The 26,197-nt window shown below is 35.9% G+C and overlaps 1 protein-coding gene across 1 annotated transcript in view; it reads left to right on the top strand.

Annotated features, from left to right (window-relative positions):
• Positions 1-7,306: 7,306 nt before the first annotated feature.
• Positions 7,307-26,197, top strand: part of PDE7B (phosphodiesterase 7B) — a 314,282-nt gene continuing 295,391 nt past the window's right edge. Inside the window, exon 1 of the mRNA XM_026504867.4 lies at positions 7,307-7,734. Coding sequence (XP_026360652.2) covers positions 7,714-7,734 — 21 coding nt within the window. The 5' untranslated portion in view covers positions 7,307-7,713. The remainder of the gene's footprint in view (positions 7,735-26,197) is intronic.

Genomic DNA, 26,197 nt, shown 5'->3' with positions numbered 1-26,197 from the left:
GTCTTAGATAAATATTATTGTGTTTGGTGGAAATGATTAGATAGGTATAGATACAGATACAGACATAGATATATCCTTAAAGTTTTTCAAGCTGCAAGTGGTGAAGTATTTGTATCAGGGACAGGAGAGTTGACAGTCACCTCTAGGAAACATTGACACTGTATATTGAATTTGTTAGGACTCTTCCTGTTATAAGGAACAGAAAGCCAACTGAAATGGCTGCAAGCAAAAAAAAAAAAAAAGAGAGAGAGAATTCATGACTCACATAACTGTATTAGTCCACTTGGATTTCATAGCAAAATATCATAGTCTGGGTACTTAAACAATAGAAATTTATTTTCTCACAGTTCTGGAGACTGGAAGACGTGAATCAAAGTGCTAGCAGAGTTAGTGTCTAGTGAGAGAGGAGCTCTCTTCCTGGCTTGCAGACAGCTGCCCTTTGGCTCTATTATCTCATGGTGGAGACAGAGAGCTCGGATGTCTCTTAATTACCTCCCTATGGGCCCTCTCTCCAATTACAGTCATATTGGGGGTTAAGTCTTCAACATATGAATTGGTGTGTGTGCTGGGGAGAAGGCGGGGGGTAGGAACATTCAGTCCACACCGCCAACTGTTGAAACTTGACTTCTGAAAGGCCACTATCTTGGTTGTGTGTGTACCTCCATGGCCACTCTTTTTTGGTCTCCTTTGCTAGATCATCTTCAATTTCCCATTATCTACATATTGGAAGATCCCAGAGTTTAGACTTTGAGTCTATTCTCATTCATCAAATGGTTTCATGCCCTCCTGTAGCTTCCAGTAACATTTCGTCTGCCCTTAGCTCCCCAGAATTATATCCAAACTGCTCATATGACATTTCTATTTGGATGCCTTGTGGATATTGCAAAGGTAACACACTGTCTGGTATCACTTTAATTCATGACAACTAAACTCATAAGCCCTTAGTGCTCTTGGCCATCATGTTAACCTTCTATGATAACTCCTGCTTTTTGCTCTTCTGAATGACTATTTCACATCTTCTCTCTTCAAACCTTCACCACTTCTTCTATCCTGTCTTTTAGCCTATACTCCTAATGCCTATTTTACTGAGAAATTGGAAATCACAGGGAACTTTCACAATCTTGCACTACCATTACAATCCACCTAGTAATACCTCTACCATTTACTCTGCCTTCCCTTCTGGTTCTGTGGATGAATCATCCATGCTGCTTTCCAAAGCCGATCATTTCATACTTGTGTTCCATCACTGCTGTAACAGATTAACACAAATTGTGTTAGTTCATAGATCTGTAGGTGGCTTGGTTAGGTACTCTGCTTAGAGTCTCAAAAGGCTGAAAACAAGGTGTCAGCAGGGCAGTGTTTCCTTCTTGAAGTTCTAGGGAAGAATTTATTTTAGGTTGTTCATTCAGGTTGTTGGCAGAATCCAATTCCTTGCAGCTGTGACACTAAGGTGATTGTCCCCTTGCTGCTGTTAGCTGGGGACAGCCCTTAGGTCTCTTTGGTCCTTGCACATGGGTCCTACCTCTGAAAACCAGTAGCAGTGTTTGAATACTTCTGATACTTGGAACTTCTCTAATTTCTTCCGCTGCATCTCTCTTCTGCTTCCAGCCCAAGAAAGTTCTCTGCTTTTAAGGGCTCATGTGATTAGACTGAGCAACCAGATAATTTAAGACAATCCCCTTCTTTTAAGATCCATCACCTCTATTATATCTGCAAAATCCCTTTTGTCATGTAATGACATATATGCATGGATTACAGATATTCGGCATCTTTGGAGGGCAATTCTGCCTACCACAGACTCCATGTGTTCCAACTATTTCCCCTTCTCTCTTCTGCATCACTAGTAATTCTTCTCAACTGGACCTTTCCTATCACCACATACAAAATGCTGATATTTCTCCCATGTTAAAAAGACCTCCTTGATTCCACTCTCCCTTCCAGTTACTACCCCATTTCTCTGCTCTCTGTGGGGAAAAACACCTTGAAAGAATTGCCTATCTGCCCCCACTTTTTCTCTTTACATTCTCTCTTGACCTTTCACCCTTTCTACTGTACTGAACCTGATTTTGTCAAGGGCAAAAATGATTACACATTCTGAATTCAAGGGTCAATTTTCAGTCTTCATCTAATTTTCATTTTACAAAGCTGATCGTTGAAAATTTCATTTGTCTTCCAAGGTATCACCCTTTTGGGTTTTTTTCTTACCTTTTGGAGGGTCCTTCCAGTCTCCTCCTCTGGTTCTTTGTCATATTCCTGACTACTTACTCTTGGACCACCTAGGGCTTTTCCACCTGTACTCATTCCCTTGGTAATTTCATCCAGTCTCATGGCTTTAAAATATCTTGAATATACTCTACCAAACATTCAAAGAAGAAATAATACCTATTCTCCTAAAGCTATTTCAAAAAATAGAAACAGAAGGAAAGCTACCAAACTCATTCTATGAGGCCAATATTACCTTGATCCCCAAACCAGGCAAAGACCCCATCAAAAAGGAGAATTACAGACCAATTTCCCTAATGAATATGGACGCCAAAATCCTCAACAAGATCCTGGCAAATAGAATCCAACTGTACATTAAAAGGATTATCCATCATGACCAAGTGGGATTCATCCTTGGGATGCAGGGGTGGTACAACATTCGCAAATCTATCAGTGTCTTAGATTTTATTCAGAAACAAAAATTCAGAAATCATATGATTCTCTCAATAGATGCAAAAAAAGCATTTGACAAAATACAGCATCCTTTTCTGATTAAAACCCTTCAGAGTGTAGGAATAGAGGGTTCATTTCTCAAGCTCATAAAAGCCATCTATGAAAAGCCTACAGCAAATATTATTCTCAACGGGGAAAAGCTGGAAGCCTTTCCCTTAAGATCAGGAACACGACAAGGATGCCCACTCTCGCCACTATTACTCAACATAGTACTAGAAGTCCTTGCAACAGCAATCAGACAACAAAAAGGTATAAAAGGTATCCAAATCAGCAAAGAAGAAGTCAAACTCTCTTCGCAGATGACATGATACTCTATATGGAAAACACAAAAGAATCCACTCCCAAACTATTAGAAGTTATAGAGCAATTCAGTAATGTGGCGGGATACAAAATCAATGCTCAGAAATCAGTTGCATTTCTATACACGAATAATGAGACTGAAGAAAGAGAAATTAGGGAATCCATCCCATTTACAATAGCACCAAAAACCATACGTTACCTTGGAATTAACCAGAGACATAAAGGATCTATATTCTAGAAACTATAAATCACTCTTGAAAGACATTGAGGAAGACACAAAAAGATGGAAAAATATTCCATGCTCATGGATTGGAAAAATTAACATAGTTAAAATGTCCATGCTACCCAGAGCAATCTACACTTTCAATGCTATCCCAATCAAAATACCGATGACATTTTTCAAGGAACTGGAACAAACAGCCCTTAAATTTGTGTGGAACCAGAAAAGGCCCCAAATCGCCAAGGAACTGTTGAAAAGGAAAAACAAAGCTGGGGGCATCACAATGCCAGATTTCGAGCTTTACTACAAAGCTGTGATCACAAAGACAGCATGGTACTGGCACAAAAACAGACACATAGACCAATGGAACAGAATAGAGAACCCAGAAATGGACCCTCGGCTCTTTGGGCAACTAATCTTTGATAAAGCAGGAAAAAACATCCAGTGGAAAAAAAGACAGTCTCTTCAATAAATGGTGCTGGGAAAATTGGACAGCTACATGCAAAAGAATGAAACTTGACCACTCTCTCACACCATACACAAAATAAACTCCAAATGGATGAAAGACCTCGATGTGAGACAGGAATCCATCAAAATCCTAGAGGACAACATAGGCAACAACACTACGACATCGGCCAAAGCAACCTTTTTCATGACACATCTCCAAAGGCAAGAGAAACAAAAGATAAAATGAACATGTGGGACTTCATCAAAATAAAAAGCTTCTGCACAGCCAAGGAAACAATAAAAAAAACTAAGAGGCAGCCCACGGAATGGGAGAATATATTTGCAAATGACACTACAGATAAAAGACTGGTATCCAAGATCTACAAAGAACTTCTCAAACTCAATACATGAGAAACAAATAATCAAATCAAAAAATGGGCAGAAGATATGAACAGACACTTTTCCAATGAGGACATACAAATGGCTAACAGACACATGAAAAAATGCTCAAAATCATTAGCCATCAGGGAAATTCAAAGCAAAACCACATTAAGATACCACCTTACGCCAGTTAGAATGGCAAAAATCAACAAGACAGGAAACAGCAATTGCTGGAGAGGATGTGGAGAAAGGGGATCCCTCCTACATTGTTGGTGGGAATGCAGGTTGGTGCAGCCATTCTGGAAAACAGTGTGGAGGTCCCTTAAAAAGTTAAAAATTGAGCTACTCTATGACCCAGCCATTGCAATACTGGGTATTTACCCCAAAGATACAGACGTAGTGAAGAGAAGGGCCATATGCACCCCAATGTTCATATCAGCATTATCCACAATAGCTAAATCGTGGAAGGAGCTGAGATGCCCTTCAACAGATGACTGGATTAAGAAGCTGTGGTCCATATATACAATGGAATATTACTCAGCTATCAGAAAGAACGAGTTCTCAACATTTGCTGCAACATGGACGGCACTGGAGGAGATAATGCTAAGTGAAATAAGTCAAGCAGAGAAAGACAATTATCATATGGTTTCACTCATTTATGGAACATAAGAAATAGCAGGGAGATCGGTAGGAGAAGGAAGGGAAGAACGAAGGGGGGTAACAGAAGGGGGAATGAACCACGAGAGACTATGGACTCTAGGAAACAAACTGAGGGCTTCAGAGGGGAGGGGAGTGGGGGACTGGGATAGGCCAGTGATGGGTATTAAGGAGGGCACATATTGCATGGTGCGCTGGGTGTTATATGCAAATAATGAATCATGGAACACTACCTCAAAAACTAAGGGTGTACTATATGGTGACTAACATAACATAATAAAAAATTTAAAAAAATAAAATAAAATAAAATATCTTGAATATACAATGACTTCCAAATTTATATCTATAGCCCAGAACTGTCCCCTGAACTCCAGGCCTATATATTTAACTATCTACTCCACATCTCCTACTCAATGTATCCTATGTAATCTTTTACTTAATTGTTATGATCTGTCTCCTCTCAGAAAAATCTAAGTTTCATGAGGGCAAGGGCCTTTGTGTTTGTTCGTGTTCATTGCTTCATCTCTAGCACTTAAAACAGTGCCCGCACAGAGTACATAATCAATAAATATTCGTTGCCATTGAATGAAGGCCCAGGACCACTTATTTCAGCTCAAAACAGGTTCTTCTTCCAGTTACCCCCCTATCAGTAAGTGGTAACTCTATTCTTGTTTGCTCAAGAGAGGATCCTGGAAATTATTCTTGATCCCTCTCTTTCTCTCACACCCTGCATCTTGAAATCCTGCTAATTCTCTATGCACACACACACACACACACACACACACACAAACACACACACGTACACCCTTCCAGATTCTGGCCCCCTTCACATTCCCCAGCTTCACCCAAGTTTAAACCATTATTGCAATGGCCTCATTATTGGTCTCCCTACTTCTACCCTTGTTCCTCTAGAGTCTATTTTCCACACAGGAGAGGAAATCCCTTTAGAATTTATGTTGATCATAGGCATTCCTTAGTTCAAAACACTTTGATAGGTTTGCCATCTTAGAATAAAGTCTAAATACTTTAAGTGGCCTGTAAAATACTTCCTGATCTTGGCACAGACATATCTCCCTAAACCCATTTCTTCCTTTTGCTCATTCTCTTCCAGCCACTCTATTTCCCTTGTTCTTTGAATATGCCAAGCATTCACCCGTCTTAGGACGTTACGCAGCTTCCTTTGCCTGGAATGCAGAGACACAGATGACCTGCTTCTTCATTTCATTCAGGCCTCTGCTCCAAGTTGCTTTATCATAGTGCTTCCATGATTGTTATACCTAACCAGCAAATGCACACACACACCCACACTACTTTTGCCCTTATTTCAAAGCCTTATTTCAAGCCTTTTATTTCAAAGGCTTATTACCAACGGATATTATATATTTACTTATTTTTATTGCCAGTCTTCACCCTTCCCCCAGATGTAAAGTACATGAAGGCAGATACTATCTGTTTTGTTCATTGCTGTATCTTCAACATCAAAGATGAACCCTAACAACTACAGGCTTGTTTAACCCTACCATGTAGGCTCATAGAGAGATATAAATACCTCCTTTCTCAAAGAATCAGTATTAATATTTGAAAAAGGACTCTGGCCTTTCGTGAGTGATGTGCCTACCCCTAAAACATTTTCTGTGTCTAGAGCAAGGGAGAAATCTAATTGGCCAGCCTGGGTCACAGGCCCCTCATAATTCTGTTGTGGGGAGGGAGTTCAGGGGTGGGGTTGGGGGGAAGGCTCTGCAATCCATAGATAGAGAAAGGAAAGTTTCCAAAAGAAAAAAAAAAGAGGTAGCAGAATGGGGCAGGGGGAGAAGGGAGAGAATATGGGGGCAGAAACAACAGATGGCCACCACTGAGACTTTGCAGAGTAGGAAGAGAAATACAGGGATAAGCTGGGACCCCTGGTAGAGGAAGTATCCCTAAATAACTGTACCTTCACACACTTTGGGAGAGGACATACTGAAACCCCAGCATGCCTGTATGGCATCAGCGCGCCCTGCTTCTTGAATGACTCCCTGTGAGGAGTTGCAGGAAGGATCTCCCTAGCATGAATAATCCTGACGCTTCACCACAGAGACTGGAGGAAAGATAGAAAATCAGGGATCCGCAGCATAAACATGATTTCTGTTTTTCACTGCACATAATATTGCTCACCAACTCATTTTCAGAACTCTGCATCTATGACTCTAAAGATTAACTAACGACTCATTTTTAGGTAAGGTTGACAATGAGTTAGTTTTGAAATAAGCAACAGCTGTGAAGTGGGCATATGTACACAGATTCACATTTGGAAAAATATATATATAAATCTTGCCGCTATTATTTAGCTCAAGGCTTTTTGTCTATTTTTCGTTTTGTTTTTGATACACGCAACCGCGAGGTATTTCAAATTTTTAAAATTTATTCCTGAGTATAGAAAATGTTTCTTGGGTTCTCCTGAGAGTAGGGTGCCGGGGCTAACCACAGGCAGGCACACACACATTCTTCCCATAGTACAGTACTTTAAAATTAATAGCACATGCAGAGGAAAAACTAAACCCTTTGACGTCACTCTTGAAATGAGGAAACATAAACAGAAAAGGCTCCACTCCAGTAAGCTGCCAGAGTTGAAGCCGATTGGTCTCTGCTTTTCCTTGCCTGTGGCAACTGACAGCACCTCCCAGCCTAGCAGGCCGGCTGCCTGCCTGCTCCCCCAGCCAGTCGGTGGGTCTGGGCACTGCAGCAGGCTCGGCTCTGTCCCAGCGCTTGCCTGGGAGAAAAGTCGTGTACTCACCCAGAGAGAATCTTTCTACCTTCTTTCTCTCTCGATTTCTCTGGGTGCTTTTGTGTTTCTTTCTTTTCTTTCTTTTTTTTTTTTTTTCTTGTTTTTACTTAATTGTATTCCTAATCCTGGATGAAGTTGCTGGATTCTGCAGCACAAGTCTTCATGAACAAGCAGCACCGCTCAGAGATTTCACGGCATTCAAAGGTCACAGAACTGCCACTATGGTTAAATGTCTTGTTTAATGGTTGAGGTAGGTACAACAAATTTAAGCGGCAAGCTCATTTTTCTTGAGAGAACAGAATCACAGAGAGATGGCAGGAGTTTTATTTAAAATGAACCTGTACATATATATTTTTTTCGTCTGTGATTGTTACTACAGCAACCAGCTTTTGAATTTCCTTCCTTTTTCTAGGCGAACTGACTAAACATTATCACTTACCCTGAATTAACTGTTTCATTCCAACCAGCCTAATGAGAGACTCCGGGATTTTCACTGCACTTTGAGCCCCCGTGGAGGAGGGCTCCTTTTTTCCTTCTTTTTTAATGAATGCAATATTTCTTCTTAACATAAATCTTAGAGTTGGGTCATTTTTCCTTTTGGTGGAGGCAGAACAGGAAAATATTGGTACAGAGATTGGTGAGGGTTGCAGGACAGGGAAAAAGAAAATCAGTTTTTTTTTTTTCTCTTGAGTTTGTCATGTTGGTTGATAGCAGACTTCAAGATGAAGAAATTAGTAGGAAGAGAAGAATAAGCTGGTAATAAGGCTGAAGGTAGAAAAACCTATAGAAGGTATGTCAGAAAAATGAATTCTTGAGGAAAATGCACTTTATCACCTTGTTGCATTTTTTAAAAAATATTCTGGACTTGGAAGTCTGCACAGGAGGTGCAGGCACTGGGTTAGATGACCAATGGTTTAGATCTTATTATTTATAAAGGAAACTAAAACATTCTTTACTAACACTGTGGATTTGCTAATTATCTTTTCCTACAATAGTTGAAAGTGGAGTGAGATGTTTAATTAGAGACCTCAGTGACTGAGCCGGGGATCTAATTAATCATCCACAGATTCTGTTCTTCATGTGCTTTCGCCAGAGTGACTGAGTAAACCTCTTTGCACCAGAAGGCAGGCATATACAGTAAACACACTAAATGCTGCAGGAAGCAGGGCAAATAACACAGAGCTAATGTTGTTTCAATGACACATTACTATTCTGTGTTGAGGGGGACCCCTGCTAAAAATCATTTCTGTCAGAGTCCATTTTTGTAAAAGCAATTCCAGTAACATATGGTAAATGTGGATTTCCTTATTACCCTTCTCAAAGTTATGCAATAGCAAGTAAGACAGAATTATTTGAAACCATGACTCTGTTTCCAAAATTTCTTAACTTGATTTTTTTTTTTTAAAGATTTCTAGTCTCCACCTCGAGAAACAGAAATTTAAAAAACTGGGTCATGTTAGAAATATGAAGCAAGGTATCAAAGACATAGTGCATTTCAAAGGGTTAACAAAATTAACTGCCTTAGACTCAAATGTACTAAGTTAAGAACTGCAAAAATATTAGCTCCGAAATGCAGAGGATGTGCTGTGAATGGACAATCGCTCTTCTGCAGTGCCTAGTGGGAAAACAAGGACTTTGTGTGTTGCAAATGCGGCTCCTCCATTTCCTCTGCTTTATCTTGTATTACCGCCTGGGAAACAAAGATGGGTGTCAGTAGTTGCGTCTTGATTGACATTTTCTCTAATAAAGTGAAGTTGCTTTTTCTCTCAAGTAGAAGCCCGAAGTTAACTAGTTGCAACTCTGAAGACTGTATCCTCTTAAAGGACTTTTTTCTTCACATTATAAGCTGTCCAATTTCATACCGTACTGACTCAGTTGAACAACAGGAGACAAAAATCAGTGGTGACTATATGTTAGCAAATTAGCTAGCAGAAACCCTTTTTTGAATCAAGTTACTTAGGGTAAGGGTGGAAAAATCCAAGATGTGTCAGGAACAGACATCGACTTAGGGAAAATCATTATACCAGTACATCTTTTGGTGCTTTACATGGTGTTCAACACAAAACTATTTATTGTCAGTTCTCAATAAATAACTAGTTAAAATGTTTGCTGAGCACTTACTACTTTTCATATATTGTAAATTATTTTAATAATTTTAAAGTATGGCATTTTTGACTGTCTTTGAAAAATGTTTTTGGTGTTAATCCAGCCTAAAATATAATCTAGAAATGAACACATCAATAGTACAGAGGAGGGCATTCTAAACGTTGACTTGTGTTATTTTCAGCCAAAGGACATCCTACTCCAAACAGATGCGAAAGTAAAATGACCAAGTTTCCTCCAAGTGGGAATGTACCACCTTGAAAATGCATCTGCCTAGTAATTAATCTTCCAAAGTCTAATTTGTTGTTAGCTAGGCTCAAATCATAGGGGAAGCTGCTTGTCAACTCACAGGACATGGTGTTGGAAGGAATTTTTTAAGCGCGAGACTAATCTCAAGCCAGATGAAGAGGGCTTCATTATATTAAAGAGAATTATCAAAATTAAGAATTAGGATATACTTCAGAACATCTAAATGTAAAAGCTGGGGTGCCTGGGTGGCGCAGTCATTAAGCATCTGCCTTTGGCTCAGGGTGTGATCCCAGCGTTCTGGGATCGAGCCCCACATCAGGCTCCTCTGCTGGAAGCCTGCTTCTCCCTCTCCCACTCCCCCTGCTTGTGTTCCCTCTCTCGCTGGCTGTCTCTCTCTCTGTCAAATAAATAAATAAAATATTTAAAATAAAATAAAATAAAATAAAATAAATGTAAAAGCTAACAGGTAGTCTAAGTGGTTCAACTCACACTGACTTTTGGGGGACAACTTATTGGGGGAAGTAGGTAAATTACCAGGGACCCTGGATGTACAGAATGTCTTATTCAAAAAATCTACCGTCCTATGGTGGACACACATGTGCTACTTTGCACACGTATCCCGAAAGTAGCCTACAGACAAGTATGAATCTCTCATCTAGGAGGTACATCTGGCTGAGAAAGAAGGGATTTGGCATTTGGACATGCAATGAGCCCTATCTAACAGTTCTTCCTCGTGGTGGAATCTGCATTTCTCCCAACCATGTGCCTTGGGGAGCACTCCCATCATTCACATGGGAGCAGTCTTGTGATCAGTACCATTGGCTTCTAGGAGCATCCTGGGTGGCTTTGTGGACATGCTAACTTTGAGGCATGAGATGGTGCTTACTTGGTGTATTAGCAATGTTTAAAGTTATCGATATGGAAATTTGCGGGAGAGAAGGGGGAAAAGGATTCAGAAACCCAAACTGACTGAATATCTACTATATACAAGCATTGTTAGTGATTTGAATACAGAGAGTGGAGCATGTCAAAGTTCTAGTGTATTACCAAGGTATTTATACTTTCTCAAGAATCATTTAGGTATCTAAATGATTTCATTTGTACTTAGAAAGTGCCTGCATGGAACACACTAAAAAACAAACAAACAAACAAACAAACAAAAAAACCCAGCAGGCAGAGACAGGGGACCAGAGTGGGTCTCCTCATTCAGGCTCTAACTAGATGGGTGACTCTGAGCCACTTGCTTACTCTTGACCTCAGTTTCATTATCTATAAAGGAAACTGATTGTATTGTGTTTCTAACAGTCCTTTTTGGATGAAACTTTTTTATAGTATTCTTAATTTGGAGTCTTTAAAATAATTCCATAAATATATAATTGTGAAAAATCAAACCTTTATTCAAAAAACATCACTGTGTGTTTTCAACATGTCAAGTGAACAAATACAAAGATAGATAAGCAATGATTCCTGCCTTTGGGAAATTTATGTTCTAGTTGAACATATAAACGAATAGGAGAGTCTGTGCAGAGAAATGGAGGAACAAAGGAGAGTGTGGAGGGAGGTGATGATGAAGAAAAGTGAAAGAGAAGAGGTGACTTTATGCAAATTAGAATTTTAGAAGAAAACTAAATTTTCTATGTATTTATTTCTATTATTGCAATCTTTAATATGATCAATTGAAGGCATTACCATTCTTCTGAAATAATATATGTAACGGTGGTCTAAAAAAAATACGTTAAAGACAGCCAAAGTTTTCCGCATTGGTTGAATTAAGTTACTACGCAGGATGGAGATGGTGAATTAAATCAGTGAATTAAATCAATGCGATGATGGTGTCTTCTTTATCATCATTTGAACTTGGAACCCCAAGGAGTATAGAAAACAAGAGTCCTTCAAGAACTTTAATAGCAGTCCCAGATGCCAGCATCCATTTGGTATAAGCAGGGAATGGTCACAAGCTGTGGTGGTCTTGAGTATTGATGCAATGCGGTGGTGTTCTGGGAAATGCCCTCAGTGTTGGGAGGTCTTACGTAGGAGCTCGGAACTTCCAGAGATGACCCATGTGAGTTAGAGCACATTTCTTAAACTTTGGAAGCCTCAGTTTCCTCATCTTTATTTATTTATTTATTTATTTATTTATTTTTTATTTTTTATTTTTTATTTTTTTTTAAGATTCTTCATCTTTCAATGAGGCTGTTGGAATATTTCCAGAATGCCTTTTTCCTTCCCAAATCTGACAAGATTAGTATTGAGTTCTTATCATTCATTTGTTTTTATTCTTCTACCTCTTTCATCCTTTATTTCTTCCACTTCCCTTTATACTCTGCTTTTGCTCTGTTTTCCAAATTTACATAATTTCACCTCCAAAATATTCTCATTTTCAAAGAAAAACAAAGGCCAAATAAGGCCCTGAGTTTGGAGAATTTCTCCTCAGGAAGACTATTGCTCCCCAGGGAAGGTCACCTCGCCTTGTCCCATTTCTCTTGTGTGAGGCTGTAGTGCTCCTTCATACAGTAAAGGGACATGCTCTGTGTTCATTGTAGGGGGGGACTTCAATGTTACATGACAAGTGTCTTTCACTTGAGTGCCAATCACGATCCTGGATTTTCTATATTATTTAGTTTAATATCTCCTTAACTGAATTCTGGTTTCTTTAGAGTAACTGAAAATGTGTTGATAATTCAGTTGGAGCAATCTTCAGACGAAAAATATTTTTTTGGTGAATCTGTTGTCCATTTAGTACCTGCTCTGAGACCTTTACCGTGATGGTCCAGGGTCACTGTCTCATCCTAGTGGTGGGATTTGATGCAATTCAGTTACCCTAATCCAGACACACTGGTGAGATCCTGCTTAGGTCAGAACATTCCTCCTGGCATCTCCTCTGGGTGACAGTTTACAGTTAACAGCTCAGGCATGGAGAACAGGGAGCAGGGTTTGTAGTTTCAGATAAAACTAAAAATAACTCAATAAACACACAGGAACCTATTAAGTAATATACAAGTTTTAATATACTACTGTATAAATACCCCAGTATTTTAAAAATCTAAATCCTTTCATGGCTGCTTTATACATTTATTGCATGTAGTATAGAAGTAGGAAAATAATAACCTTAGCCAATATGCCAGTAAAGAAAGTTTATGTCATACATTTAGCTTCCCTTCCTCCCTCCTTCCCTTGTCTCCTCCCTTTCTTACATTTGTAAGGAGAAGATGGAAAAAATTAAGATTGGTAATGGGATGTTGATGGAGTTTCCTTTAGTAAAGTTTGGAGTAATGTTTGTTTTAGTTTTTCCTTTCTAGTGGTTGGTAAATTCACATAAGATTTTTTATTAAAATTCCTGTTCAGATTGTTTTCTTATTAAGACTTTTTGTGTTTTACATTGTCATAATTAACATATAAATAAGAAATACATAAAATATCCTTTCAACACGATGAAAATTATCATTACCTGCCCACTGCTTCAGTTATACAAAGTAAAGACTCTGTTCAAAAAAGGAGTTTATACATGACTTAAATATACTGAAAGAATATTTAAGAGTTCAGAGTTCTAAGAATATGTCTCTCTTCTCCTGGGATGGGAGGTCAGGTCTAGAGCCACTCTGGGGTACAGCTGTTACCCTGGGTCTAGGTTAGACATAAGGAGGTTAACATATGCCTGACTTGGTCAGAATTTGGTATCAAAAGATGTCAAATGGTTAATGACTTACATACTGGTTGACCCTAGTAAATTTTAGTCTAAGAACATATCAAATTATATTTATTTTTATATTCTTTGTAATATAAAAAAAATCAGAAGCTTCCTGAATCCAATTATAGGTGAGTTGTTAAATATGTTACTTTAAATATATGCAATAGAAAACCATATAGTTATTTAAAAGAATGTGCTAGATCCTCATGCACAAATATGGAATGATTTTTAAGATATATCGAGTAAAGAAAAAGGCTACATTAACATTTCCACAACTATATATACACATTCATACACATTGACAGAAAATTTCTGGAAGTTCAAATAAAAATCATGAACAGTGGACGCCTCTGGGAGTACATGGAGTATGGAATGGGAGCAAGACTTACTTTTCATGCATATACTTTAGAATTGTTCAGCTTTTCTCCCCATAAGTTTATTACATCTACAGTGGGGGAAATGACAGATATTTATTTATTGTTGTGTGATATTTAAAGTTGAGAAAAAATAGGAAGTAAAGGAAGAGTTCTGTTTTGTTTTTAAATTGCTTCATTAGCTTCTTCCTTCAATCCTTTTGAGTTTTTCCCGTGTGCCTTTGACGTGGTGAGGGAGCACCGTTTGACCAACCAGTAACCTGACGTGAGGAGACAGACAGGCCGTCACTCCTGCTTGAGTAACTTTGGGCTAATCATCACTCTAAGCACCAGTTTCCTCATGGACAAAAACAAGGGGCTTAGGGAAGGTCAAATTTCCTTCTAGCTTTCACACATGTCTAAGAAATTTTTTTGGCCCGTTGGGTGCCCAACTATTTGAGATTTTTCTCCATCAACTGAATATACATAGTTTACTGTACATATTTTATTGGTTTGAACATTTTACTCAAATTTTCTGTTTTAGAATTTGTCAGTTTGGTTTAGTTTTTTCAATTAATTAAATACACAAAATTTATATTCATCCAAATAGTGTTTAGGGAAATCACACATCATTGATAGACCTTTAAAATTAAATTCTACTATAATATCATTTGCTCACAAAATGGTAGAAAACACTATTTGTATTAAGATGTGTCATTTGTCTGCAATACAAGCAACTAAAGCTTCAGTTTGAATATGATTTATATATTTTTTGGTTTTCCAGGAGGAAAAAAAAAGACTTTCATTTCCCTTTCTCATTATGCTACTTGCCAGCTGTGTCCAGTCAGATGAAAGAACTCAGTCATTCACAAAAGTGTAGAAGCATTCTCATAAAAGGAGATGCTGCAGAAATACAAAGGTCTAAAGAATGCCTTGATTTAGAAAAGGTCATTAAATTTAAGAAAAAAGTTGTTTTCCATGTAATAGAAATATAGCATATTACTATGTCTTTAAGACTAGTGTTCTTGCTTTTTCAACTAAAATGAAAGCAGTTTCAATTTGGTTTTTAATTTGATTGGGAAAACATAAGTATTAGTCATTTTAATTATTCAATAATTTTTATTTTATGTTTTTCTAGGCTTTACTATTATGTTTGGAGTAAAGAGTAATCTTCAAGTAAAAATAAAATGAAAGGGTAAACATAAAACTAATAGGAATTTTTGTGATTGTAGTTTTTGAACGACCAGAAGCAACATTCTAAACTTTTCTCCATAAATCTATTTTCATTATTTAAAAAAATCATTAATCACTTAAAATAATTCACTGGCTTATAAATATAATAATTGAGAAATACTGTCTTCTTTTTTTTATTAATATATTGTCCCAAGTGCCTATGTGTGAGTGCATGAGAGAGAGATTGAAGGCAAAGACCTTCTCAAACTTGAAAACAAATGTATATAAAAGCTTTTTCTGTGGTTATTCATATCAAGAAGACAGTGATTTGGAGAATATACCCTACTGAAAAGGCCTTCTTTAATGCAATTCTTTAAAAACAAATAAATGCATTTATTAAATTAAGTGATAATAATTACAATTTAAAAAAAAAAATCAGTTTGTATGTTATGTTGTGGAAGAGAAGGGAAAGCAGGAAGAAAAAAAAATGAGGTTCCGACTTTTTCAAGGGACACTAAACTTGTAACCTAAAGCCCTGAGTTCAAGTTCCAGATGGTAGTCTTTCTGAGAGTAATACTTTCAGCAAGTTATTTAGAATTTTTGACTTTTGTGTTTCTGCAATGTAAATTTATTTTTTAAAGATTTGTTTGTTTATTAATTTATTTATTTGAGAGAAAGGAAGAGCATGAGCAAGAGGGAGAAGCAGATTCCCTGCTGATCAGGAAGGGGCGGGGGAGCCTGCTGGTGGGAGTCTGATGGGGGACTTCATCCCAGGGCTTTGAGATCATGACCTGAGCTGAAGGCAGACACTTAACCGACTCAGCCACTGAGGTGCCCCTGAAATGTAAATTTGAAGTAAAGTAACTTTAGGTTCTAAAATTCTAGGATTTACTTACTGTGCAGTTGCATTGGCTCTTATATGTAATTAATCACTCCATTCATAGCACAAATATCAAGTCACTTTATTCTTGAAACATTCCTATTAGGAAAAGATTAGTTGTGTCCATTTTAAAGGCAAGGAAATTGAGGTTCACAGAAGTTACAGCTAATAGAGTTGGTATGCAATCCCAGCTTTTTTATGTCAATATTTTATTGTTTTTATATGTTTAAAATGCTTTATGTTTGAAATTCATTTTTAATCATTCTAAGCATGAATTGAAATAATTTATTTATGCAAAACACAAAAATATCTATTTCAAATGTTAAAGCAATCTATTTGATATATTTATTTACAGGATGTTCCAATAGATAAAGGAACAACACTATTTCATTTTAAATGAATTCACAATGGATGAATCTGATACTTTAAACTTCAGAAGCCTGGCTGTGAGAGGCAGTATAGTGTAATGGTGAATGGTGCAGAATCTGGCGCCATTCATTGTGGTTCGTTTGATCCCGAGAAAGTTACTTAATCTCTTTGGGCCTCACTGGACTTACTGATAAAATAAAAGAGTTTATACTAGTTCCTCATAAGATTGTTGAGAAGATCAAACGAGGTTTACCTGTAAAATGCTTAGAACAGTGTGTGAAAGACAGTAAGCACCGTGTATGTATGAGTTGGTACTATTTTCTTACAAACTATAAAAATTATTTCATGAAGTTGTAACTATTTTGTGTATAGTTGGGTGCTTTAAACATTTAAGAGAAATATAGTTTTTTTAAATTTTTTAACTTTCTATATTAAATAATAGTGCATATACAGAAAAATACCCATCATAGAAATGTATGTAACAATTCACTTCTTATAAGTGAACCTGCACAGCCATGACCCAGGCCAAGAACTTGGACATTGTTACATTATTGCCACCTCAGGAATCCATCATACCTCCTGCATTCTTCCATTCACAATAACAGGGTGAGACTCATTCAGTTGTTGCATATGGCTGTATTTTGTTTATTTTCATTATTCTGTAGTGTTTAATTACCTGAATATGCAAGAATTTGTGGCCCATTTTGCTGTAGAAAAACATTTGAGTTGTGTCCGGTTTTTTAATATTATAAAAAATACTGGCCTGAGTATTCTTGTACCCGTCTTCTGTGTACGTGTACCTGTATTTCTGTTGAACGTATACTTAGGAATAAGTTGCTGGCCAACAGAGAACATTAATGTTCAATCTTAGTAGAAAATTCAAAAATTTCTCAAAGCGGTTCAAATAATATATATTCTTACCAACCATATATATATCACTTCCTCACTAACCTTACTTATTAGCATTTAGTAGGTGTGTAATGATAGCTTATCACGGTTTTAATTTGCATTTTCCTGATTATTAATTAATTGAGCAATTTTTCACTTGTGTATTGGTCAGGTAAACACCCTCTGTCAAATTTTTAAGCAAGTCATTTAGATATTAATTTATAAGGATTCTTTATATATTTTAATACCTTTGGTTGCTATATATGTTACAAATATTTTTTCCCATTGGTAAAATCTCCTGTTTTCTTCTTCAGGATTATTTTGGTCATTCTTGGTTCCATATACATTGTAGAATTAACTGAAGATTCCTCCTCCCTATGACATAAAACACTGTTAGGATATTGATCAGTTGGGAAGATTGACATCTTTCCTGACTCCCCCAATTTATAACATAGTATGTCCCTCTATTTCTTTAGGTCTCTATTAAATTATCTCAATAATATCTTCTAGCTTGTTTTGTGGCCATTTTACAAATTCCTTGCTAGATATTTTGAAATTATTCTAAATGCTATCTCTTCAATTTCAATTTTAACTTTTTGTTATTAGTACATAGAAAAACCAATTTTTCTACATCAATTTATCAACAACCTTGCTAAACTCACTTATTAATTCTAATACTTTATTCTGTAGATTCCTTTCATTTTCTAGATAGGCAATCTTACTATCCCAAAAATTGACAGTTATAAATCTTCTTTTTCCATACTGAACTTTGGTCTTATTGTACTGGCTAGAATTTTCAGTAAATTGTTGAAGAGGGTAACAGTAGGTAAATGTATTGTTTCAAATCTCAGAAGAAGAGCTTTCAATATTTTTTTTACACTAGTATGATATTCTTTATAATATTTGGAAGTTCCTTTCTATTCCAGTTTGCTAATTTTTATGAACGAATAGTTATCAAATGTTTTTCTGATACCTATCATATGATTTTTCTGTATCATTCCATTGTGATGGTGATTGATTTTACAATGTCAAATCAAACTTGAAGTCCTAGAATAATTGGAATTTGGTTATGATATGTTGTGCTTTTTTTTCTAAATCCCTCATTACTTTGTTTCTGGACTGCTAATAATTTTCAGCATTTTGAAACTGTGTTGATGAAAAAGATTAGCCTAAAATGATCCCTTTTGGTAACAATGTTATCAAGCCTCCACAGACCTCATTAAATTAGAAAAATTATTCTTTTAAAAATGTTTTGGGAGAATTTATATAAATTTGTGTTATTTTTTTCCTTAAATATTTGTTGAAAATTATAAATAAATCCATCTGGTCCTGGAATATTTTGTGGGCAAGTTTATAGTTATAGTTTAAATTCCTCTAATTTTTATGGGCTATTCAGATTTTTCTACTTTTGTTTTCAGTTTTGGTAAGTTGTGTATTTCTAGGTCTTATCCATTTTGTCTAAATTTTGTGACCAGCATGAAGTTGTTTGCAAAACCCTGTTTTAATATTAGTCTTACTTTTTATTCTTGCTATTAATTTATTATGCTATTCCTGTTTTTCTTTTTTTTCTTTTCCCTATGGCTTTGTCAAGATCAATTTTATTAGCTATTTCAAGTGAATGAGTTTTGTTTTTTTTAATCCTCTTCATTTATTTATATTTGTTGTCTATTTTTAATTCCAGTTCTTTATTATTTCCTTCTTTCTCCTTTCTTTAGGCTTATTTGCTGGTTTTTTTTTTTTTTTTTTTCTATTTTCTCAAGTGGTTTTGTTGTTGGTGGTGGTGGTTTTTGTTTTGTTTTGGGGTTTTTTTGGCTCATTTACTTTTCAGTCTTTCTTCTTTTTGAATATATACATTTAAAACAATAGATTTTCCTCTAACAGTTTGTGCTGCATCCCAAAATGTAGTGTTTCCATTATGAGTTAGCTCAAAATAATTTCATTTGTAATTTCTTTTTGGACCCACAGATAAAAGCATTTATTAATTTTCAAACATATTGGGATTTCCCAGTCATCTTTTTGTCATTGTTTCTTAGTGTAAATCTACTGTGATCATAGATCTTACTGTGTATGATTTAGGTCTTTGAAATTTATTGCAGCTTGTATGTATGACCCAACATATGGTCAACTTTTGTAAATATTTCACATGCACTTGAAATTACTGTTTATTCTGTGGTTGTTAGGTACAGTGCTTTATGTATGCCAGAAAATTTGGTAATTGTGTTATTCAGATCTTCCACATCTTTACTGATTTTTTTCTGCCTCTAATTACTGAACGAGGTATGTTAACAACTCCAGATAATTGTGGTTTTGTCTACTTTTCCTTTTAGTCCTGCCATCTTTTACTTTATATATTGTGTTAACAATGTGAAATTGCCATTTTTATGGATCAAAATAGTTGAATGTCAGCATTTTTATATAAATTAAACTAATAAACTAATATTTTAATGGTGTGCTATTAGATCATAACTTCACAGTGGGGTGATAATTGGTTTGGGGGAAGCAAAATATCCTTACATATCACAATGGTTTAAGAGACTCACTACACAGATATACAGTGTATATGGTATTAAAGTTGCCTGAGGCAAGGTGAGTAGGGGAAAGAGAAGCTAAAAAGACTCCTTAAGGGGATGGGATGATAATGGAAAGAGATTGAAAAATACTTCAGTTAGACAAATTATATCTTCCTGGTGAAATGAAACTTCTCACGTAATAAAACATCCCTTTTTTTTCTCCATCAGTGCTTTATGTGTGGCTTATTTTTCATTCTTTTAGTGTTTAATTTTCTGTATGCTTATGTTTTAGATTTGTCTCTTTACAATGGATGTAAATATTTTTTTATCACTCAGTCTGATTATATTTGTCTTTTCAGAGGAGTATTTAGCCCTTTTATATTTAATGTAATAGTGATCTATTTGAGTTTAAGTGCTGACTCACTATCTACATTCCATTTGTTTTTCCTGTTTTATATTTCTTTTTATCTCTTTGTTAACCATCTTTTGGGTTGAGTATATTTGTCATTGCATTGCTTCTTTCCCATTAGCTTGTTATTTTTACATTCTTTCACAATGTTTAACTGGTTGCTAATGAGGTTACAGAATGCATCTTTGACCTAATCAAAGTATAATGCAAATTAGTACTTTTATCACTGTACGGGAAATTTGAGAACCTTAGAATGAATGCCTTAACTATTTTTATACCTCTCTTGAATTGTATGCTGTTTTTAAGTATTTAATTTTATATAATTTAAGTCCCACAATAATTATCGTTATGTTATTTATTCAGTCATATATACTCTTCATTACTTTCTGCATCTCCTGAGGTTACATATAGGATTTCTTTCAGTCTAGTGATAATTTGGTTTGAGTTTTCTTTGTCTGAAATGACTTTATTTTGCCCTTTTTAAATGTGCATGTTTTCTTGGAACAAAATTCTAGATTGATAGTTTTCTTTCCCCACTTCAAGACATTATTATATTGCTTTATAACTTTCACTGTTTCTGTTGATGTCAGAAAACAGTATTTAAAAGCAATCTTTCCTCTTTACAAAAATTTTCTTGACGGTTTGTAATTCTTTATACCTTTGATTTCCAGTAGTATTACCATTATTGCTCAGTTGTGGTTCTCTTTGAATTTATTCCTATGAGGATCTATATGATTTCTTAAGTGTGCATCTTGATATCTTTCAACAATTTTGGAAAACTACCATTATTTTCTTTTTTAATATTGCTTCTGCCCCATTCTCTCACACTATTCTTAATGGGACTCCAGTTTCATATATGCTTATCTTTGAATATTTCTACCCCCATTGTTTACTTTTGTTCTCTTTGTTGTCCATTTTGGATATTTTCTTTTGACCAGTATTTTGTTTTTGTAATTCTTTCTTCAGCTGTATCCAATCTCTCGATTAATCCATTAAATGAGTTGACAACTTCTCTTATGACATTTTTCAGTTCTAGAATTTCTAGCATTCTTTTTTGTAGTTTCTAGATCTCTTTCAAAATTCTTAATCTTGTCTTTCATATCCTTGAATATATTATACATACTATTTTAAAGTCTATGTAGCTGCTTTACTTATATATTTTGAGTGTCTGTGTCTATTATCTGCTAGTGCTCCTGGTTGGATCAAATTGTCTTGCCTTTCATATGCCTGGTTCTTTTTGGTGGAGTACTGGACATTGTATACAAAAAATATGGGGATAACTCAAGGCCTGGTGTGATGTTATCTTTCTCCAGATAAGATTTACATTTGCTTCTGTCATATCACCAGTGTCAGTAATAAACTTGACTGTCTTAATCTCATTTTATGTTGAATGAATGTATATGATGTGCTTGAAAGAATGACTGGCACAAAGTAAGTCCTGTGCAACTATCTTTCTTTCTTTCTTTCTCTCTCTCTTTTTTTTTTTTTTTTTACCCTTTATTGTTTTCTTTAATGGCTTTGAAAAGAGGGAAAAGGAAGGTGGTATTAAGGATAATTTACATGGCATTAGATGCACCAGAAGTGAATTCTCATTTTTTTAAATTTTGTCTTTTTGCTTATATTTGAAATAAATGTAAAAATGAGAAGTTGCAGTCATCAATGTCATGAACTAAATAGATAAAAAATTAGTATGTGTTCACCTGCCATATTTCACTACGGCCATTATAACCATTATGCAAAAGTTTAAAAAAACAGGAATTATAATCTCAACAGTGGAATTGCCTTATTATATAATTATTACTTGCCAGTAGCACTTTGACAAACATTATTATTTTGGAGATTATTAATACCTTGGGTCTTGGGTCAAAGAACTATTTGTAATACACAGATTTTCATCTGCACTCACATTTTCAATTAAAGATACTTACAGAAAAGTATTATTTAATTCTTGATTTGTGGTTTTGGTGCCTGGAATCTAATGTTTTAGATAGTAGCTGATATAAATTAGCTACACTGAACTATTAGCAACTTTCTTTATTGTCCTAAGTGTTTTACTGTTTATAGTTTCATTCAAGCAAATCTAATGTCACTGAATGAAAATGATACTTATATGTGTTATAAACACTCAAAACTTTTTGTTTTTATATATTTTTTTAAGTTTTTATTTAAATTCCAGTTAGTCCACACACAGGGCAATATTAGTTTCAAGTGTATAATTTAAGTGATTCAACACTTATATACAGCACCTGGTGCTCATAGAACAAGTGCACTACTTTTTTTTTTTTTTTTTGAAAAAATTTTGAAAAAATTTTTATCTTCAGTATACTAGCTTGTCCTGTGAATTAGCAAATTAATTGTTAAATAGTTGCAAACAAAATATTCCTGGGAATAAGCTTAGCTATGCTATAATTAAATTCTGGCCTAGTTATGTGAAACCAGATTTTTGGTGTTCTGTATTTATCTATTGCCTCTGGCAGTTTGTTGGCTTTTCTTGGGTGTTTGTGTTTTCCTAGTGCTACTCTATGCAGGATTTTCCAGGCCTGGGATATCTTTGGCACACAGTTGAACTTGATGCCAAAGCTAATAAGTCCAAAATATACCACGTCCTTAACCTAGATTCTAATTACTAATTATTTTTGAGCAATTTTCAAATAGCTTGAGAATATATATTTTTAGAACAAAAATATTAAGAAGTTAAGAAAAAATGAACTTGATATATTCTCCTCTATTGGTATTCTCTTTAAACAAATGTATACTTCTAGTTTTCATACCTTGTGTGATGTTTTCTTTTCAAAATCGAGTTGAAAAAATTGGAATTTAAAAAGAATCAATGTTCAATAATGTTCAAATATATTACTAAGTATATATTAAGACATAATAAATTAAAAACATTAATAAGAGGTAAGTTTTATGAAATGTTATTATTTTCAATTGATAATATCATACCTCACAGTTAATAAAAAATAAAGGAAATTGACTTAATATTTAAGCCAAATGACTAAGTTTCATGTGTTACTCCATGAATTTTTAAACTGAGAAGACATTTTTAGCTTTAGCACATTATAGACGAATAACAAAGAGTTATAAACTATTGAGTAACTAAATAGCAGTTATGCAGTTTTTAATTGCCACTGCCTCAAATTCTTCTGAAAATGTACATGAGTTGTTTGTTCTGTTTTTAATACAACAAATATTTAATGTTTCTTCCTCAAAGAAATGCAAAAAGGAATCCATACATGAATATTTAAGCTAATTTAATGTGCAAATTTAAAATTTACAAATATTTACAAACCTGGTAAATTTGACCTGCATTTAGGTTATTCAGGCGCTCTTGAGTAAGCAAGATGATTTCAGTTATTTTCTAACTGTGAAATGGGTCTAAATTCATGTCATTTATCTTCAAAGAAGTTTGATACCATACCTTTTTTTTTTTTTTTTAAGAGTTTGAGGCTGGGAGAATTTTTTCCATACGGCTAAGATGAGTTTTAAGTTCTACATAGCTGAGGATTCTTTGTCCTGAGCTCTTCTTGTAGAACAGGGGCAGATATAGACTTCTTTTGATTGTGAAACTCTCTTGATTTTAGCACATATGACAAACATTAATCAGTCCAAATTCTCAGTATATCATATTCATAAGCACTATCATCTCAAGGAAAATTTTACTTTCTGATTAAATCTCTCAAGTGTCCTCAGAAAATCTCCAATATATAGGTGTAATTGTCCCCTTTTGAGGAGCAAACACAGGCTTTCATTGATTAAAAAATTAGTCTAATATTCAACAACAGAGGCAGGTTCATTCACTCAACCACCAGGTACTTGGGGACCTAATGTGGTATAGGGACTGGGGAAATGAATGTAGAAAATACAAAGTCCCTTACCCACGGAGCTTGCATGCCAGTGAGGAAGGCTGGCAGTCAGCGCATAAACAAGCAGATAAGACAGATCATTTCAGACATGGCTAAATGTCATGAAGAAAATAAAGCAGAATAGTGAGACAGCTAGCTGCTGGCCACAGAGATGTGGATGTGTGTTGGGAGGTCAGTGGAGTTTTCTCTGCATCTGAAATGATGAGAAAGATGCAGTCATGGAAAGACCTGGAAAAAGAGCCATCCAGGCAGAGGGAAGAGCTAGTGCAAAGCCCTGAGAAGGGAGCAAGTTTCACATTGTAAAGACAGAAAGAGCCAGTGCTGCTGGAACAAAATGAGAAGGAAGGAAGGACAGAGATGAAGGGGCCTAAGTAAGCAGGGCCCAGACTGCGTGGACCTTCACAGAGCATGGTTTAAATCTTACTCTCTCACTGTGAGCTAAGATACTGAAACCAAGTAGACAGGGAAGGGACACCCACTGATTTATGCTTCTGTGTGGAGCATGGATTGTTCAGCCCAGGGTACAGTATCCGTCATGGGCAGCTGCTGACTACCGTAGGCCAGATGGGAGGTGAGGGTGGCTTGGATAGCAGCAGAGACAGTGGAGTAATGATCGGTGTGCAGATGTTGAGTATCTGACAGTAGAACAGATGGGACTGGATGGTGGATCGAATGTGAAGGAGAGACAGCAATGCATAGTGCTTATGATCCCAGGTTCTAGCGCTGCACTCCCTGGGCTCATATTCTGGCTCAGTCTCCCACCAGATTTGTAACTTTGGACAAGTAACCTCAGACAAGTAACCTGTTCTCCAATTTGTAAAATTGGAGAAGGATACTAATTATGCCTGCGTTATACGACTGATACACAGATTGTGGTGTGTGTATGTGCATGCACATACACTTAGGAGTGGATTCAGTAGTATGTACTTTGTATATTGTGTATAAATAAAATTAATTTGAGAATGACTGATGCATTCTACATTTTTAGCTCACACCACTGCAAGTACCATTGACAAGATGGGGAAGATGGAGGGAGGATGAAGTTGGAGAAGGGGGATGCAGAGAGAAGTTAGGAATTCTGTTTAGGGGAACATTCAGTTTGAGATGCAGTGTTCAGGAAAGAGATCAGAACTGAAGTTAGATTTGTCAGTGCATATGCTATTTAAAGCCTTGGGACCAGATGACATCACCTAGAAAGACAACGTAAATAGGAAGAGGGTGGAGGACTAAACCTTCCACTAGCATCCAGGGGTCAGGAGAGGAGGAGGAGCCAGGAAATGATTCAAATGCATACACATCTGGTTTTTACATGGTGCTGCCTATATTACTGGAGCCTTGCCAGAGCTCATGCTTCAGAAGATTCTATAGACATGAAAGCCTCTTTATACATTTCTAGTGGTGAGGGGCCGAGGCTTCCGGCTTGGACCCTGACGACAGGAATTTTCCATACATACTTGAGAGCAGCACAAAGAAACTGTGGTATAAATATGCTGTTCCTTGTGTACTCGTAGATTTTTTTTTTAGCACAATAAAACTTAAATGTGGCCCCTAATGAGAGCTCAGTTGCTTTGCACGAGCTCAGATTTCTTCACACGAAAGTATGGGCGTCTCCAATTGACAAAGATTTTTGTTTTGATACAAAAGTCTAGAACTGGAAAAGAATCATCTCTTACACGCTATATTATTTATGACAGTTTGATTTCCAGTCAGCCCACCAAAGCCTATGTAACCCACAAAGAAATGAAATCCAAGTGCAAAGAATATGTAGACCCTAAACACATGGGACAGGGTTTATGGAAACAGTAGTAAGATACTAGGAACACATTTTCTTCTCTTGTTGAGCCTAGCAAAGCAAGGACAGGAGAATTTCCTTTTGGGCAGGGATGGCGGGCATCAGAGAAAGGTGTTCATGGGGCCATGGTCATTAACATATAAGCTAACCAGTGATTGTGGAAAACAAAGGTATATGAATTGAGGAAAAGAATTCTCGGGAAAGATAGGAAACTTGAAATCTCTAGTCTTGGCTTTTGACATTCACCTCTGTTATGATATGAAGGAAGTCACAAGCTGTTCTGTAGCTCAGTTTCCATTCATTTTATATTGGTTATAATAATCCCTAACAGGGTTGTTGTAAGTATAGATTGATTATATAGATGTATAGATTGATTATATAGATGTATACACTTATGTGTGTGTGTGTATAATATGTTGAGATATATATGCAA

Source organism: Ursus arctos, unplaced genomic scaffold, assembly GCF_023065955.2.
Source record: "Ursus arctos isolate Adak ecotype North America unplaced genomic scaffold, UrsArc2.0 scaffold_13, whole genome shotgun sequence".
NCBI classification, from domain to species: Eukaryota; Metazoa; Chordata; class Mammalia; order Carnivora; family Ursidae; genus Ursus; species Ursus arctos.
Note: the sequence above shows the minus strand (reverse complement) of the source record. Positions and strands in the feature narration are given on the sequence as shown.